The 19,451-nt window shown below is 37.4% G+C and overlaps 1 protein-coding gene across 1 annotated transcript in view; it reads left to right on the forward strand.

Moving 5' to 3' along the window:
- The window catches only part of Ankfn1 (ankyrin repeat and fibronectin type III domain containing 1), a 158,344-nt gene that overhangs the window by 15,885 nt on the left and 123,008 nt on the right, over nucleotides 1-19,451 (forward strand). Inside the window, exon 3 of the mRNA XM_090351739.1 lies at nucleotides 4,637-4,847. Within this exon, the coding sequence (XP_090207865.1) occupies nucleotides 4,637-4,847 (211 nt within the window). The remainder of the gene's footprint in view (nucleotides 1-4,636; nucleotides 4,848-19,451) is intronic.

The following is a 19,451-nucleotide window of genomic DNA, read 5'->3' on the forward strand; positions in this document are numbered from 1 at the left end:
AAGTGCTTGCCTAGCATGCATGAAGACCCGGGTTCGATTCCTCGGTACCACATATAGAAAAAAAGCTGGAAGTGGTGGTGAGGCTCAAGTGGTAGAGCTCTAGCCTTGAGAAAGTCCAAGGACAGTGCTCAGGTCCTGAGCTCAAGCCCAGGACTGGCAAAAAAAAAAAAAAATTGGTAAATCAAAAAGTTGGTTCTTTGAAAGAGTCAACAAAATAGACAGACCCTTGGCAAGATTAATCAAAAAAAGGAAAGGGGAGACTCAAATAAACAAGATTAGAGACCCCACGGGAACAATCACAACTGATTCCCAAGAAATTCAGTCCATAATGAATAGGTACTACCAGGACCTATATTCAAAGAAACAAGAAAATCTAGTAGAAATGTATGATTTCTTAAATAAATATAGGCTACCCACACTGAACAGACCAATTTCTTACAACAAAATTGTGGAAGCAATCAGGGAAATGCCAACCAAAAAGAGCCCAGGTCCAGATGGATTCACTGCGGAATTCTACAAGACGTTTAAAGAAGAAATAACACCTATACTCTTGAAACTCTTCCGAGAAATAGAAGGTAAGTGGAACAGAATAGAAGACCCAGAAATAGAACTACATACCTATAGGCAACTTGTATTTGACAAAGGAGCCAAAGATATACAGTGGAACAAACACAGTCTATTCAATTATTGGTGCTGGCAAAACTGGGCAGCCACGTGCAGATAACTAAAAATTGACCCTAGCCTTTCGCCATGCACAAGCATTAACTCAAAGTGGATCAAAGACCTCAACGTCAGACCAGAAACCATGAAACTGCTACATGATAAAGTAGGAGAGACATTGGAACATAGGCACAGGCAAAAGATTCCTGAACAGAATCCCAGGGTCACAACAGATTGGAGAAAGACTTGATAAATGGGACTACCTAAAAATTAAAAGTTTCTGTACAGATAAAAACATAGTTGCAAAAGGAGAGAGACAGCCAACCAACTGGGAAACGATATTCACCAACAATACATCTGACAAATGCTTAATATCTAGTATCTACAGGGAACTCAAGAAACTAATCCCCTGAAAACCCAATAAACCATTCACTAAATGGGCAAGGGAACTAAAGAGAGACCTATCAGAAGAAGAGATTAAAATGACAGAAAAACATATGAGAAAATGTTCATCATCTATGGTCATAAAGGAAATGCAAATAAAAGAACCCTAAGATACCACCTTACCCCAACAAGAATGGCCAAGATTTTGAACTCAGACAATGACAGTTGCTGGCGGGGTTGTGGAGAAAAAGGAACCCTACTACACTGCTGGTGGGAATGTAGACTAGTTCAGCCACTCTGGAAAGCAGTGTGGAGGTTCCTTAAAGAACAAAAATAGACCTTCCCTATGATTCCGCCATACCACTTCTGGGCATCTATCCTGAACAGCATGACCCAGGATATTATAAAGACACCTGCTCAGTTATGTTCATCTCTGCACTATTCACAATAGCCAGGCGATGGAAACAACCCAGATACCCTACTGCAGATGAATGAAAATGTGGTATATACATAATGGAATTCCACATAGCCAACAGACAAGATAAAATAATGCCATTTGCAGGGAAGTGGATGAATCTAGAGTGAATCATGTTAAGTGAGACAAGTCAAGACCTAAGGAACAAAAGGCGCATGGTATCCTTAATATGCGGCTATTAAATCCAAAGAGTACAACAGGAGGACTCAATAACTGCATACCCAAAGCTATGGACATGGTAATGGAAATACAAACATAACTACATAGACATAAAAACCTATGACTCTATAGATATGTTTTATTTCATAAATTAATGTTTCTATGACATACAAACTCTTAGCCTAATTTTGACTAAGTTCTAAATACTAAGTCCCAGTGATTGTAATTAGAGATTCTCTCCTTGAACACTTGTTTATTAAACTTGTCATTTAAAATATGATGTAAACATAAGCCATATAATGAATGATTGTTGTTCTTAAGGTACTATGTTATCTCTCATCACTTTTGCTGCCCCTTGGTTATCTCATATTGTTGTACTATCTCACTTTGTTACCTGATATATCGGATATATTTGTATTTGGTTACTTGAAATTGGATAGGGAACAGGGAAAAACAAGATGAGGGGAGGGGGTGGGGGGGAGGGAAATTGGGACCAAGACATGTGAAAGGGTATCAATGTATGGGAATTAATGCACCATCTATCTGGCGAATATCATGTAACCCTTCTATTAATTACAATAAAAAATATATGAAAAAAAAGAAACAGTGAAGGGAAAATGACTTAAGAGAGTGAGTAGCGCCAGGAGTTTGGTAGAGTTCCTGCCTAGCAGCACAAAGATCTGGGTTCAATTCCTTTGTACCACATACATAGAAAAAGCTGGAAGTGGTGTGGTGGCTCAAGTAGTATAGTATTAGCCTTGAGAAAGCCCAAGGACAGTGTTCAGGCCCTGAGTTCAAGCCCTTGGACTGACAAAAAGTTGTAAAATAGAAAAAACATTAAAGACAGTGAGTAAATACGGCACACAGAAATTAGAAATAGTAAGAACCCAAAACAAATATACACATGGACAGCACAGCATTTTAACTCTTAATTCATTTTTTTCATATTCAAATTTATCTTCTAGGAGGGCTTGACTATGGGTAAATTGTGGCCTAAGCATCAGAGGCCCTTTAGTTTAGTGGATTGAGACAAAACACTTTTACAATCAGCAGACTACTTTGCAGCAAAAAAACTATATACCAAAATAACCCTATGTCCTAGGTTCCTACTATCAAAACAAGTATTTGCATAATCACTTCATATTTCCTAGATTCCATTCTATGGTATCTACTTGGCTAAATCTAACTAGTAGCCTTGAACTAGGAGAAATTATTTTGATGAGATTAAAAGTAAGACCTACAAGCCTGGTACAGATGGCTCATCCCTATAATCTTAGATACTCTGGAGTCTGAGATCTGAGGATGGCGGTTCCAAGCCAGGCCTGGCAGGAAAATCTGTGAGGCTCTTATTAACTATCAGCAAACCAGAAGTGATGCTATGGTTCAAAGTAATAGAGTACTAGCTTTGAGTAGAAGAGCTCAGAGACAGTGCCCAGGCCTTGAGTTAAAGACCCATGACTGACAAAAATAAATAAACAACAAAATAAAACCTGCCCACTTAAACATTTAATCACTGAACATCTTCTACATGTTAATAATATGACTCCAATGCTAGGCCAAGGCCAATGATAGTTCAATACTGCTAAAGGTTAAGTGACTCTCAGAAAATATAACATAATAAATAAGTCAGCAATGCGTGTTGGTCTTTTCCCAAGAGCTACAGACATACTATTTGTAAGAATTTCAGAGTTTTTTTTGTTGTTGCTGTTGTTTACTACTACTCTTTTGATAGAATGTTTCTAAATAACCATATTGGCCATAACTATCTTTTTTCTTTTTTTTTTTTTTGCCAGTCCTGGGCTTGAGCTCAGGGCCTGAGTACTGTCCTTGGACTTTCTCAAAGCTAGAGCTCTACCACTTGAGCCTCAGCACCACTTCCAGCTTTTTTCTATGTATGTGGTACCGAGGAATTGAACCCGGGTCTTCATGCATGCTAGGCAAGCACTTTAACCACTAGGCCAAACTCCCGGCCCCCATAACTATCTTTTTTCTATAGGTGATTTTTACTTAATAAATATTAACTTTTAGCTCTTTTGGGCTACAAAGTAATTAGCCACTCAGCCATTGAAATCCTCCCAGAACACTGCCACTTATGCTGCCCTTCCTCTCAGAGCTCAGACATGCCAGGTTTCTAATGGTTAAAGCTCTAGGCTTAGAAAGAATAGAATTAGAGTACCAAAGTGTGTAGGAATTTAGGCATCAATTCACAGTAGAGTAAAAATATCAGAGATACATGAATAAGGAATTGACATATTTTACGAAGATTACTCTTTTAACATATGGAGTCTGGGCAAGAAAAGACCAAGACTAGCAACTGGAAACTCATTGTCAAGATGCTAAAAAGGGTTTAAAATATATGAGCACAGAGAAAGAGGGAAAAGGTTAGAGAAAGAGAGAAAATGTACCCTAATAGCAAGCTAGTCATAATCAAAACTACCTAAGCTAACATTATCTATGCCAACCTTCCCCAAACTGTGTTCTGTAGAACACTATTCTAGGAATAAAATGAAAAACAACATAATACACATTAGCATGATTAAAACCCCTAAGAGAGCCCATAGTAATAATGAAATAACTTAGTTTAATCCAGTGTTTATAGTAGTTATTTGACTGCATGCTGTTTTCTGCCTGCAACATTTTTAATTGCCTACTGAAACAGTATACCTTCCTTGGAGAACAGATTTGAGATTTTTCTGTGTGCGTTTGCTTATCTGTAGACTTGGCCATGCTATATAGAACTGTTAGCATCTCAGTTCACCTAAAGCTATCAATGGCCATTAGAAAGAATGGAGAAAAGGGCCAATTCAGTCTTTCTTTTAGAAAACTGTGGAGAAATTGGACTTATGCAATTATCCCCTTAGAAGTATCTGAAGCAATCTCTAAAATTAAAAATAGTGATACATTTAGAGATGATGATCTCTGACACTGTATTAACCTTCTCTCACTTTACTCCTACAGAATTTCCAGGGTAATGAAGCCATGTTTGAAGCTGTCGAACAACAGGACATGGATGCTGTTCAGCTCCTCCTTTATCAGTATACACCAGAAGAATTAGACCTCAACACACCCAACAGCGAGGGGCTAACACCCTTGGATATTGCCATCATGACCAATAATGTCCCAATTGCTAAGATTCTTCTGAGGGCAGGGGCCAGAGAAAGTCCACACTGTAAGTAAAACTGAGCATAAAAGCACATGGTATTAAAGCTAGACTTCTACTTTATGCAGCTAGAATGTCTTTGCCTGACCTTCATTAGCAGGAATTGTTGACTAAGGACAAAATCTGAATTCCTTGATATGTTTTCATGAGTTTTCATACAAAGAGTAAGCATGGCTATAAGTCTAAGCATTTAATTGCCAGTGGTAATATGCTAAATAGTTTTAGAAATGGACTCCCCTAAAGCTTCCTCTTAGAAATTAACCCTAAGCTTTTGAATATGTGAGGGTACTCCAAATAATGACATGAGAATAGATAGTGCAAGTAAAGAATGAATATGCATGTGGGTCATTGTGTCTTTATGTCTTCAGACTAACTGGAGGCTTCATTCATTGATTCAACAAGTATGGAGCACAGAGCATTTCTCCAGGCCTGAGCAATGTGGTGGTGAAAAAACAAACAAACTTCCTGTTCCCATACAACTTGAATTCCTGTAGAGGAGCCTTCTGGTAGGCAAGGGAAGAAATAAATTAAAATGTAGACTCAAATAGTAATAAATATTGTGAAGAAAATAAATTTATTGTGAATAAAATTTAATTATTGACGAGATTAATGGGGAAGGTACTATTTTAAATATAATGACACAAAGGAATAAGCTATGAGAAAATGTGGAAATTAAATTTTGTGTAGACTGAAGGGCAAGTAGAAAGCTATTGAGGCAGGCCAGAGCCAGTCTACTATACCTCATAGCATGTGGAAGAACAAGGTCAATGTGGTTAAAAGTAGTAGAGTAAATGGGAGTGCATCGAAGATGGAAGTGTGAAGATTGTGTAGGACCATGACATCATACTAGGACTATTTCCTTTGCTAACTGAACACGGTAGGGAGATGGTAAGACAGACTAGGCAGGTACAAGCCATAATTTGCTCTACAAAGCAGGATTTCTATGACATTCTGTGAAGAATGAACAGCAGAGAGGCATGTGTGAAATCAGGAAGACCAGCCAGGATTCTGAAATGAATGGTCTAGGAAATAGGTGCCAGTTGCATGATGTTTGACCACTGGATTTCAAATGTGTATATATACTTTTTAAACAGAATTACTAAGGTACAATCCACAGACCACATAATTTACTCATTTAAAGTACCTAATTAGGTGAATTGTAGTATAGCCACAGAATTTTCCAGGCACCACCATGGTCAATTTTAGACCTTTGTCATCATCCCAAAAAGAAACCCTGGACCTCTTACTCCCAACTTCCCAACTTGTTCCAGGCAGTCACTAATCAATTTCTTGTTTCTAAAAACTTGCCTATTCTATACATTCCATATAGTGGAATCACATAATATGTGGTCTTCTGTGACTGACTTCTTCCTGTGTATATATCTGGAGTTGATGCTGGTACTTACTTATAAGAGGTTGCTTCTTAGGCCACAGGGAGACACAACTCAAGAGCAAATGGGGTTATATAGCATTCACTTAGCCAGGAGCAATTCTGAGTACTTTACATGTACTGACTCCATTAATCCTCATATTCCCTTTGGTGCAAATCCTCTGAGGCAATGATGACATGGCTCTGTGTCACCGTTTTAGTATTTCCTAAAAGAAAAATGTAAGCTTATCAAATTGTTAGTTTCATTAATACTGATTCACTTATTTCCAAGTGATGAGACCCAGAAGGCTGAAGAAAAGTACATAAATATGTAATTAGAGGTCACTTTTCTGCTCCTAAATTTTGTAAATGACTACCATCCAAAGACTCGGTACAGAAGCAGATCCTTGTATCAGAAAACTCTATTTTAAAAATGCTAAGTTGACCACATCCATGTCAAAAAGAGTGAGTAGTTGGGTTCCATAGGATTTAGGCTCTTCAAAAGAACTGCATGAAGTAGTGCCCCTTTTTTGTAGAATTGGAGGGATGGGCAAAAAAAGTAAGCTACATTGAAAGGCATCTTTGATTCCTTATGATTCACACTACAATAACGTCTGTCCCAGAGATTCTGTAAGAGAGAGAGAAAGAGAGAGAAATGAAGGGAGATTGAGAGGGTCTGAACATGGAGAATACAGACTGAGCCCCATTCTCCAGAAACAAGGAGGCCATTCATCCAGATGTTGCCACCGCCATCCCACACAGGGCTGCATGAAACATAACTCCTCCTTACCTGAAACGCTACAAAGAACTCTGCATTTTTCCTGAAAACAGTGACTCCCAACCTCCCAAAGACCATGGAGCATAATTAAACCTCCATAGAACTCAAGTACTATCTAGTTAAACCAAAAGCAAATCTGTTCAGAAAATCTCTGATTTTCCTTATTCCCTTGGGAATGATAACCACTTTACTATCACAAAGCTATACAGGACAATCAATTTGGTGACCCCAAAATAGATGGTACCACCTAAAGACTCACACATGCAATATGGCAAAGCACATGGGCTTAGTGCCTATGAAGTTGCTACACACTTTATCCTTGGTCTTTACATTAGCAAGTCAGTATGATATTAACTGAAGTTTTGAAGATGAGGAAAGTGACTGGCCAAAGGTCACTTAAATAATAAATGAGTAAGGATGTCAAGGACTGAAGCCCAAAGCTGTAGGATACCTGAGATTTTCAAAAAAAATGGCCTTTCCAAATAACTAGTATGGAAAGCTGTGGACACAGGGCTCCTGACTCTCCTTTAATTCTGTTTGCCAAAGTCCTGCTCTGTGCTCTAAGGTGCCATTTGTGTTAGAATGAGGTAAAAGAGAACATAATATTTTCAGGAACTTTTTTGCACTTTTTTTTGTTGTTGTTATTTTTGCCAGTGGTGGGGCTTGAACTCTGGCCCTGGGATCTGTCCCTGAGCTTTTCAGCTCAAGATTACTGCCCTACCCTTGACTTGAGCACTGTCCTTGAGCTCTTTAGCTCAAGGCTACCACCCTACCCCTTGAGCCACAGCATCACTTCCAGTTTTCCAGTGGTTAATTGGAGATAAGAGACTCTTAGTCTTTAGTGCTGAGGCTGGCTTTGTACCATGATCCTCAGATTTCAGCCTCCTCAGTAGCTAGGATTATAGGCATGAGCCACTGCATACAGCTTGTTTTCAGGAATTTTTAATTTACATTCTAAGTCAAATACTAAAGAAACAGACTCACAATGGCTCCTGAGTATAAGCCTGTCTATGAGAAAAAACACAGCCATAGCCTACTAGCCCAAAATAGAGAAGCAAATACCTGCTGCAAACTATTCCCAGGAAGCAAAAGATGCATGAAATAAAAAAAGAAGGACAATGGCTTGGTTAAGTTCTTAGGGAATTTTACCCACATAAAAATATTTTTCTACTTTACAAGAAGGAATAGGAAATACACTAGGTCTCCTTAGCACAGGTCAAAACAAAAAATTAAAGACAGTTTGGACAAATGGAACTGCATAAAACTGCAGAGCTTATGTATGGCAAAGGACACAGCTAGCAAGCTAAATAGAAAGCCCACACAGTGGGAAAAGATCTTCACTAACCATACAACAGACAAAGGTCTCATACCTAAAAGATATCTACAGCTAAAAAATTGAATATCTCCAAAACAGATCTTCAAAGAAACAACCATCTCATTAAAAGATGGACCACAGACTTAAAGAGACACTTCTCTGAAGAAGAAATAAGAATGGCCTAAAACACATGAAGAAATGCTTGACATCTCTGACCATAAAAGCAATGCAAATTAAAAAACTCTAAGATTCCACCTCACTCCAGTTAGAATGGCCATGATCAAGAAAACTAGTAACAACAGATGCTGGCAGGGATGTGGCCAGGAGGGATCACTACTACATTGTTGGTGGAAGTGTAAACTCGTTCAGCCACTATGGAAAGCAGTATGGTGGTTCCTCAAAAGACTAAAAATGGAGTTTCTATATAACCCAGCAATTCCACTCCTTGGCATTTACCCAAATGTCCATAAACAAGGGCATACTGAAGCCACTAGCAAGTGGTATGAAGTACAGCCATCCCCTTAGTCATAGTCAAAGAACTCAATGGTTGCTTGAAATCATAGGTAGCATAAACCCTCTATATGCTGTTTTTCTCACATGTACATACCTATGACTAATTATAGAGATTAAGGTCAATAATTACTAATATGATAGAACAACTGCAACAAGCATAACTAGTCTTGCATTTAAAAAAATAGGAATTACCTGAGCACAAGCACTATGGTTCCTCATCCTGATTACTGAGATGTTTATTAAATGACTAACAAGAGTATTGTGGATATAGTGAATAAAGGGATGATTCACATTTTGTGTAGCAAGATGCCATGACAGGGCCGGGAGTTTGGCTTAATGGTAGAGTGCTTGTCTAGCATGCACGAAGACCCAGGTTCGATTCCTCGGTACCACATACATAGAAAAAAGCCAGAAATGGTGCTGAGGCTCAAGTGGTAGAGCTCTAGCCTGAGAAAATCCAAGGACAGTGCTCAGATCCTGAGCTCAAGCCCAGGACTGGCAAAAAAAAAAAAAAGATGCTATGACAATGTAACATTTTTGTGCAGTACCAGATCATCATGAAATTTGAAACTTATCAATCACTTATTTTTGAGATTTTTCATTTAGTAGCTTTGGAAAACAGTTAGATGCAGGGAACTGAAATCATGCAAAGTAAAATGGAAGATAAGGAAAGACTACTGTAATACTAATTCTTCGTTTTAAAAATACCAGCCATAGCCGGGTGCTGGTGGCTCATGCCTCTAATCCTAAGGAAAAGAATACCAGCACTATTGAAGGAGAACTGTCAAGTGCTTCCCTCAATCTGGAGGCTGAGCCTAGGAAACATGCCAAAATCTGTAAGGACTTCCACGTGAGGAAGCCTTGAGCTAAGAGATCACAGCATAACTGCACTGTGTACTGATGGTTCCCTGAGTGCTAGGACCAGGCTCAGTTGAATAGCTGATATCTGAGGAAACCTTACTTTCCCAGTAAGATCTCTAGTCCTTCCTTTTCATGACTAGTCATGTCCTGCCCTTGCCCTTCCCTCCAATCACAGCTCAACAGTCTCAGAAATGTTTTGCTATCTCATTGGGGTGGCAAGGGGGGGCAGATTTCTTGCCTTTCCAGAGGCTGCCATTAATTTGGCATTGTGGAGGCCCTGTAACACTAATCCTAAAGACGGAAGCACTGGGGGGTGCCTACTAAGGGCAGATATATGGCCACTCATGGGTTTTGCCTTATCTCAACCCCAATTCTAATAGTAGATACTCAGGAATTTTCTTTGGAAACTTTCATGACAATCTCATCTTATACTCTTAGGAATGACAAATACTACATTTTAATGCATGCATAGACTCATGTTAAATAAGTAGTATACATAGATGCACAACACACACTCACACACACACACACACACACACACACACACACACGCGCGCGCGCGCGCAATATATGGAGAAAAGCCTTTAACTCTCTCAGGAACTTACTTATACTTTAGATTCTACTCCTACTGTAATTTCCAGGTTCCCTTGCTCAATTTGTCAGTATAGCTGATGATTTTTGTTTTCATACTATTAGCTTAGGCCAGAAAGACTTACTGAATCCTTCTGCCCCTTTCTGTAGCAGTAAACTATGTCTCTAGAACCCCTGCAGTCCTATTTCACGTAGCCATGACCTCTTCTCTCTTACCTTCTTTCTACTCTTGCCATAGGTGCAAGGACTTCATATAGTGTTACTGCAAAACTACTGTTGCTCAAGGAAGAAAGGAAGAAAATGCTTAACATAGGCTAAAATTTAAAATTCTGGATTTGGGAGGTTCTCACATCAGATCCCACATCTGACACCTCATAGCTATGAGAACATTTCTTAAGCTTTCTGTGTGTCGAATTTCTTCCATGGAAAATGGATACTATAATTGGTCTACTTACATTAGATTTGGGTCTTCTTAGATATATATTGCTATGCTATGAATTACCTAATTCAGTAGATTCAGTGGATCAGGAATCCTGAAATAGATTTAGATGGGTAGTTTGGATCAGGATTTCCCATGAGACTGCTGTCATCATAAGGCTTGAATGAGCAGAGGATCTTCTTCCATGGTTGTCTGAAGCACTAGTTGGCAAAACACCTATATGACATAGGCCTCTCTATGACATAGGGATTGGCTTTCCTGAGAGAAAAAGATGAGTGTGTGTGTGTGTGTGTGTGTGTATGTGTGTGTGTGTGAAAAAGAGAGAGAAAGAGAGAGAGAGACAGAGAGAGAGAGAGAATGAGAGAAAGAGAGAAAGAGAGAGGAAGGGAGAGATATGACATGCAACATTTCTGCATTTTGATCACAGAGATTGATCTTGGTACAGCATGTTTATATACGTAAACAGCAACAGACAGAAGTCACTGGTGACCATCTAAGAAGAGGCTGACTACTACATTGCCTATCTAGGAATCAAATGGAAGGATGTATTTCAAACATATCTCTCATTTCCTGACACACTGTAAATGCTAAACAACATGTTAGTTAATATGTTCTTAAAACTAAAATAAGCCCAAGTGTTTTGGGTATATATAGTCACTTTGCTTATAGAGTCACTGTGGCAAAATACCAAGTACCAGTATGCTGCGTCTTGTACACATTGGCACAATCATTCCAATATTAGCATTTTTTAATTGCAGGATTTTGTCCCAGAACTATGCTGTCCAATATAAGACAAGCTAACTACATGTAACTAGCAAACATGTGAAATTGCCTAGCACATCGATCAGTGGAACATAAAAGTCCCAAAGTGAATTGACATATGTACAGACGAGTATATATACATCAGAAGGGAAAGGGTCTCTTAAACAAATGGTATCAAGAAAACTGGATATCCTTAGCAAAGAAATGAAGCTGGACAATAATCTCATACTATATATAAAATCAACCCAAAAGACTTGAATGTAAGACTCTAAAATTTTAAATTAGTAGAAGAAAACAAAGGGAGAGAATTATATGATGTTGATCTGAACAATGTTTTTTATTTTTAATTCAGCTCCAAAAGTATAGGGAACAAAAGAAAACTACACAAATGGTATTCATTAAACTAAAAATCTTCTGTGCAACAAAAGAAACAGTGGGAGAGACAACCAATAGAATATATTATGGTATTTGCAAGATAAATTTGACATAGCTAAAATATATAAGGAACTAAAACAAATAAAAATGGGGAATTCAATTATTCAGTAAAAAATATATGACACTTCCCAAAAGAAGATATACAATAACCAATAACCAAGTATATGTGAAAATGACATAAGTTAAAAACAATGAGATATCATTCCATACCTTTCAAAGGCAATTTTCTTTTCTTTCTTTTTTTCCTCCAGTTGTGGGGCTTGATTCAGGAGTCTAGGTGCTGCCCCTAATGTCTTTTGCTCAAGATTAATGCTCTACCATCTTGAGCCACAGCTCCACTTCCTGTTTTCTGATAGTTAACTGGGGATAGAGTTTCTCAGCCTTTTCTGCCCTGGCTGACTATAAGCCATGATCCTCAAGTTTAAGCTTGGGGATCCTAGCTGAGTAGCTAGGATTACTGCCACCTCAGGACACTTATCTTTCTTTGACATTCATTTTCTTTATTTTTGTTTTCTTTTAAATTTTTATTGCAAAGGCAATATCCAGAGGGGGTACAGTTGCATAAACCAGGTAATGAGTGCATTTCTTTTTGAGCAGTATCACCGCTTGCCTCGTTTTCTCACAGTTTTTTTTTTCCTTCCTGACCACCCTATCCCACAAATTGTGGAGTTCATTTTCAACATAGTGTCTACTGAGTATCTCACTGAATCAGTTCACCCTTTCTCCCACCCTATTTTCATAAAGACAAAAAAAGATACTGTTGTTGAGTATATACAGCGAAAGCAATTGTTATAACCTGTTAGAGAAGATGTAAAATGGTATAAACATAGAAAATGTGTGTATGAAAATTCTTCAAATAATTAAAAAATACTTCTGGGGATGTAGTATAGTAGTGGCATGTGCTTAGCATGTATCATATCCTGGTTTTGATCTTCAGCACTCCCAAAACAAGAAAAACAAAAATTTTAAAAACAGAATTACCATGATTCCACAATCCCACTTCTGATTATTTACTCAAAATATCTGGAATGTCTATCAAAGAGTTATCCAAACTCTAATGCTTACTGAAGGACTATTCGCAGTAGCCAATTTATAGAACCAACTAACTTAAAAGCCTATTACAAACAGATGAGAAAATGTGATACATATACTAAATGAAATACTACTCAACCTACCACCAATCTGTCATTTGTGTCAACATGAAGAAATGGGTCTATCACAAATTGAAACAAGCTGTAAATATGAAATTATACTGAATTTTAAATTTTAGATCAAAAGAATTATGAAATCTCTAAATTGGTTAGGGGGGAAATGATGGAATGGGTGGCATTAACCAAGATGCCTTGTACTCATAAAGTGGCATATGGAATTGAAACCCCTCAGTACTGAAACCACTGAAAGTAATGTTGAAAGGGATAATGTTGATCAAGATATATTCATAAACTGTTTTGTAAAATGGTAACTCATTTGTACAACTATTATTTAATGTTTTTAAGTTTTAAAACATAATTTATTAAATTAAAACACCAGGCACTGATGGTTCATGCCTGTAATCCTAGCTACTCAGCAGCCTGAGATCTGAGGATTCAAAGCCAGAATGGGCAGGTAAGGCTGTGAGGCTCTTATCTCCAATTAACCACCAGAAAACCCGAAGTGGTGTTGTGAATCAACGTAGTAGAGTGCTAGCTTTGAGCAAAAAGAGCTCAGGGGCAGTGCCCAGGTCCTGAGTTCAAGTCCCACAACCAATCCTCCCCACCCCAAAAAAATTTAAAAACAAAAAAAAAATCTCTAAATAAGTTTACATTGGTTACCTGTTAAAGCAATATTTTGGATACAATAACTAAAACATATTAGTAAATTTATTTCACTTCTTTTCCTAGACTAGGAAATTTAAATTGATGTGTTTTACCCTATGTCTATGGACAGTACAGGCAATATTGGTAAAAGACATAGATGTCTCATTTCATACATAACCCTCTATAATACTGAGTAATCTGCTTTAGATTTCTTGAGTTTTGCATATTTGTTTTTGATAACTTGTGCATTTGCCCCTTTGAAGTTGGTGAAACCTAAGCCAGTCACTAAGCCTGGCTTCTCAAGGATTCACCAATGACAACCTAGCATGTAACGGGGACTTTGTAAGTCCATGTTATGCTGGGAGTTGGCAGAGAAGAACAATACACAGCTCATATCTGTAATGAGTTCTAGGATAAGAAAGTTCATCCATTAAAATGAACCACTTCATCTCCATGACTTAAAAGTCTTTCCAGACCCTGCTCTCAGAGTTCTGAGAGTCCTTTTTCAAAAGACCACTGGTTGAGAACAAAGACTAACCAAAGTTTTGAGTTCTGAACCTTAACAAGACAGGTAAACTAAAACATATGCTTTGAACTTTTGTGATGTAAGAGTTTTTAATTTAACATATCCAATTGAATGATTTGACACTACGTCTTTTGATGTTGCTATCTTAAAACCAGTCAGTTGTTAGAGGAGATTTTCACTTGTGATTGGCACCTTCTTTGTTTACCTAGAGGATACTGGCTTACAGTCAAGGCTTATACTTAAATGACCTTGTTTTTTCCTTGAAATAATAGATAGGATTGAAGCTGGCACCACTCACATATAATATTTTATATTTCTAAATAAAATATATAATAGTATTTTATATTTCTAAACAAGAGTCACAATAAAGAACTTAGGCAAGAATTTTTTCATAGAACATCCATTTACTTAATAAAATAAGTATTGGAATTTCTTTTCAAAAATAAAAAAATTATGAATGTAATATAATAATATAAACCTCTGCTAATCGGAATCCTCCTATATAAAGATATAAAGATTATCATTATTGCAGCTTGTGGGATGGGTGCTATTATTATGCAAGGTTTACAGATGAGCTCTAGAGGGCTCAGTCTGTCAGAGTAGCTGGTTAGGGTCAGACATCTGTTAGAGAAGGCATATGCTCAATAGGATCACAAAAACAGTATTATGAATAATCTCCACTTTAGGAAATACTTGAGAAGCATATTTAAGCTCAAAAAAAGGAAATTGTTTCAAATTTGGAATACTGTGAGGATGATTAAGGCTTAGTAAGCAAAGAGTTTCCCTCATGAAAAAGATCAAACAGCCATCTAAAACCTGTTGTAAGTATCCTCATATCACTAAATTTAAATGATTGCCAGGCTTTGGGCATGGCTATAATGGCAAACTGTCTACATTGCAAGCACAAGGCCCTGAATTCAAAACCCAGTACTTTAAAGAAATGTCCTTTTTCTCATTAATAACAAAACAGAAAAATGCTAATAATAAAAATAGAAAAGTTGTTGCCGAATTACAAAATGGCCTAGCATTAACAATGTGCTAAAGTGTGCATTTCCCCCAAAAAGCCAAATAATAATCCTAAAATAGTCTATACTTATATTTAACCCTCATTGGTATTTTCAAGCTTTAAGCAATTAGCAACTAAACTCAAATTTATCCACTGCAGCAAGGGTAAGATTAAGAAATACTAAGTAGTTGGTAATTTGTAAGTTAGGTTCTGGTGCTAGAAGAAATGTATTTAGCTACTGATCATTATTTATCTCAAGATTTAAACAGTAACTGTAATTGTATTCTTTGAACACCAAGTTCTTGCCTCACCTCCCACCTACATCCCATAGTTAATTAGCTGGGCAAATCTCATAACAAATACCCACTCAGAAGCACTGGGTGGTAGAAATACTGTTGATAATTAAACACCACAATAGCAGGGAGCCTGCTTCAGGAGATGTAGAGTGGTCTTGCCCCAGCTGGATGCCCTGCCACACACCCACAGACCCTCTATTGTACTAGCTGTGGCTGCTCAGGAGGACAGTTGCTTGGCTGGAGAAGAGACTGGCTGCATTAAAAGAAAAAACTAAACCTAAACCTTGCAAAAAATCTTGAGTGCTGGACAGAGAGAGGATTATCTGGTTGGTAGAAGTAAAAGGGAAATGGACAGACCCAAGAAAAAAAGAGAAGTAGATGGGCAGGAAGATCAATCATAAAATCGACATAACCTTTCTATTTTCTAAGTCCAGCCGCTGAGCCTGCCAAAATGAGTTCACCAATGATTTGCCAGATAGTCATTGGAAAATTGCAATATGTACATAATAGCTTAATTCATATTCCATTTGCTTTAGACTAAGCTCACTGAGATTTTGTTTAAGGATTTTAAAGAAAACTGCAGATAAATCATTGCACCTCTCTGGGTCTTAGTTACCTCTTCTTTAAAATAAGGAGATGATTTGAAACATGATATAAAAATCAATGTTAATAAAATCTTTAAAAAATAAGGAGATGAAAAGAAGTTCCCATTCTGGCTCACATGAATAGGAATGGGGTTCTCAGAACAATTTCTTTTTTTTGTTTTTTTGTTTTTTTGGTTCTTTTGCCAGTCCTGGGCTTGAGCTCAGGGCTTGAGCACTGTCCTTGGACTTTCTCAAGGCTAGCACTCTACCACTTAAGCCTCAGCACCACTTCCGGCTTTTTTTTGCTATGTATGTGGGGTACCGAGGAATCGAACCCGGGTCTTCGTGCATGCTAGGCAAGCACTCTACCACTAGGCCAAACTCCCGGCCCTCTCAGAACAATTTCTAAGGTGTCATAAAGCCTACTCTATAACACTTTTACTCAAGATAATATTACTAAGTCTAATATAATTATCATATTCACTTGCTTCTGCTTAAAATAAATTAGCTGAATTAGCTTGATTATCTCATCTGAACAGAAGCTTCTATTAGGAACTAAATAGGTTATTAATAATAGAAACATTATAACATTATAAATCAGCTAGTTTGTTAGCAAAAAATATCTTTCAAAAGAGACTGTTTTGTTAAGCTATTAAAAGTCCAAAGGAAAAAAAAGTAAAAATTTTCTTAGTAAAATGGTTGAAAACCACCAGCTCAGTCAATCGTTCTTGATTTGTGTACACAATTACCTCTAACAACGGATGCCAAGTGAATGTAGTCCCAGAGACACATGGGCACTAACTATAAAAGAGGCAGAGATTTGCATACAATTTTTATCTTAAATTTTTTAGAAAGTTTTCCATTCTCTTCCATAATAAGCATGTTTGTCTCAGATTTCCAAATAATACAATTTTGTCAAAATCTGTGTGGCAATTTGACACTCTAGGAAGACATGAGCATTCGAATTGTGGTTTCAGAGCTATCCTCACCCTACCCACTACCAGTACCTTATCACTCTGGAGTATCAGTCTCAAGGGCAAAGGGATGGAAATAATATAGGAATGCTCACCTGGTTGTAAAATCTATGGAGCTCCTTTGTTTAATCTCTGAAGGAACACAATGCTTTATGGTGGAATCCCTTTACCACAATAAATGGAATCGTACATTTAAAGCCTCAGAAGAAAGGGAAGGTACAGAAACAAAATGTGCTATACTAGAGAGAATAGGAAAAATGTCAGGGGTAGTCCAGCATAACTCCAGAAAAGCTGTCCATCTGAAATGCCACCTGGAATTCACACCAGTAATAAAATGTTGTGGATATAAAAATTAATAGGGGGGATTTCATAGTATTAGAAAAATTTATTTTTATAAATCATGTGTCTATCACCCAAGTGTTGACACATGCATGCAATTCAAACATCAGACTTACAATAAAAGGCTTACTGAATAACTTAACAAGGACAATTCCCCCATTTTCTCTATAATTTGGAGTGGAAGGAGGGGGACCATGGGTAGAGGGTGCAGTTACTGGGTCAATTAATCAACCTGAAAACTGTGACACAAACTCTGACGCCTAACCTATGTCTAAAAATACACAAATATATACGAATTTGTTTTAAACTGTCAATGCCTATATTTAGGACCTTCCCAGCAAGGCTATAATGAGACTGTGTTCGAGGGTTTCAGTCATAGCAGACTCTACCATTAATCTGAAGTTAGTTAAATTAACAGCATTTAGTACTGACTTGTCAATCTCACTACTCCAGGAAATTGCACCTTGAGGCTACTAATATTGCCAATTTTTCCATTGGAGTGTGCACCCGTGTGTGTGTGTGTGTGTGTGTGTGTGTGTGTGTGTGTGTGTGTGTGTTTGTGTGTGTGTGTGTGTGTGTGTTTTCCAAACCTCCATGTTCGTACACCATCATTGCTTTCCTACATCCACAGCACTTATATTATCATTTATTCTGGCCTCCTTTACCCTTCCCAGGGGATTCTGCATAGTTGTAGCTGCTCAGTGAAAGAGTTTTTTAGCTTTATATTTATTTGTTTATTTTTCTGTCATGGCTCATGACTGAGGCTTAAAAAAAAGTGTGACAGTATTTAGAGTACATGATTGACTGCTACAACAACATTCATTAACCATGACAAATCTGTAGCAAAACACAGTTCTGAGTGTTCTAAACAGCAACTTGAAGAAGAAAGAAGAAAGAAAAAGAAAGAGAAAAAAGACTCAACTAAGTTTTCATTCATTTCATCTGTAAATAAATTTAGACTGATGGTGTGCAGGGGCAATAATGAATTAGTATTCATTTCCTGTAATTAATACAAACATGCCTAAATAGAAAATATGAATATATAACCACCTAATTTCCATTTCAAAATATGCCCAATAAATTTTCACTTGAATTATCTGCATAATATTCACCCCCTTGTAGAAAGAATGAAATGGATTGATTTCTTTCCTACCTATATTTCTTTCCCCCTGCATTTTCCAGGGGGAAATATTGTTTTGGTCCCAGGCATGCCAAACACATTTCAGCAGCAAATCTGTAGACCTTGGCTCAGATTTATTTTATCATTTGTGTATTTTACCACATTTCCATAATATGGCTGTCTCCACTATGCTGGAGAGGTACCTCTAAACTGACTACGTGACCACCTACACAGACCCTAACATGCACAGAAATCACAAACAGAGCCCAAAAGTGTCCTCAAAGCCTAAGACTGGGAAACTTCTGCCATTAACAAACATTCAGTCACACAAGGGTTATAAACTGGGTAACCAATATGATATAAGTCAAATGAAGAATACTGAGTATCCAGTAAAATACAAATGTAAATCCATACAGCCGCACTTGATAAGAAATAATACTCTATACTGCCCATTTGGTTATAGGCATGTCTGGAGAAGATCAAATTTCTCAGAAATCAATGTATAATCACAGCTAAGTAATCCAGCCATTGCAACTAACAAACTTAATTGTGACAGCAGTAAAGAGATCTTTGTTAGCAGTAAATGCATTTACAAATAACAAACTTATTATCTCTAAGATACATGTGAAAAATTCCACATGTTAGATGGATGTGATAAAAGCAATTTAAATCAGATTGTATTTTAAAAGTTGTAAGCCACTTTGGTGGAATGCAATTTGCCTGATGAATAATTTTTCTAGGGCCTTTCTTTTTTATTTTATTTATTTATGTATTTACTTATTTTTGTTGATCATGGGGCTTGAACTCTGGTCCTAGGCACTGTCCCTGAGCTCTTCCGTTCAAGGCTATCACCCTACCATTGAGCCAAGCCCTACTTCCCCTTTTCTAGAGTTTAATTGGAGATAAGAG

The sequence above is a fragment of the Megascapheus bottae genome, chromosome 17, assembly GCF_031878675.1.
Source record: "Megascapheus bottae isolate mThoBot1 chromosome 17, mThoBot2.hap1, whole genome shotgun sequence".
In the NCBI taxonomy this organism is placed as follows: Eukaryota; Metazoa; Chordata; class Mammalia; order Rodentia; family Geomyidae; genus Megascapheus; species Megascapheus bottae.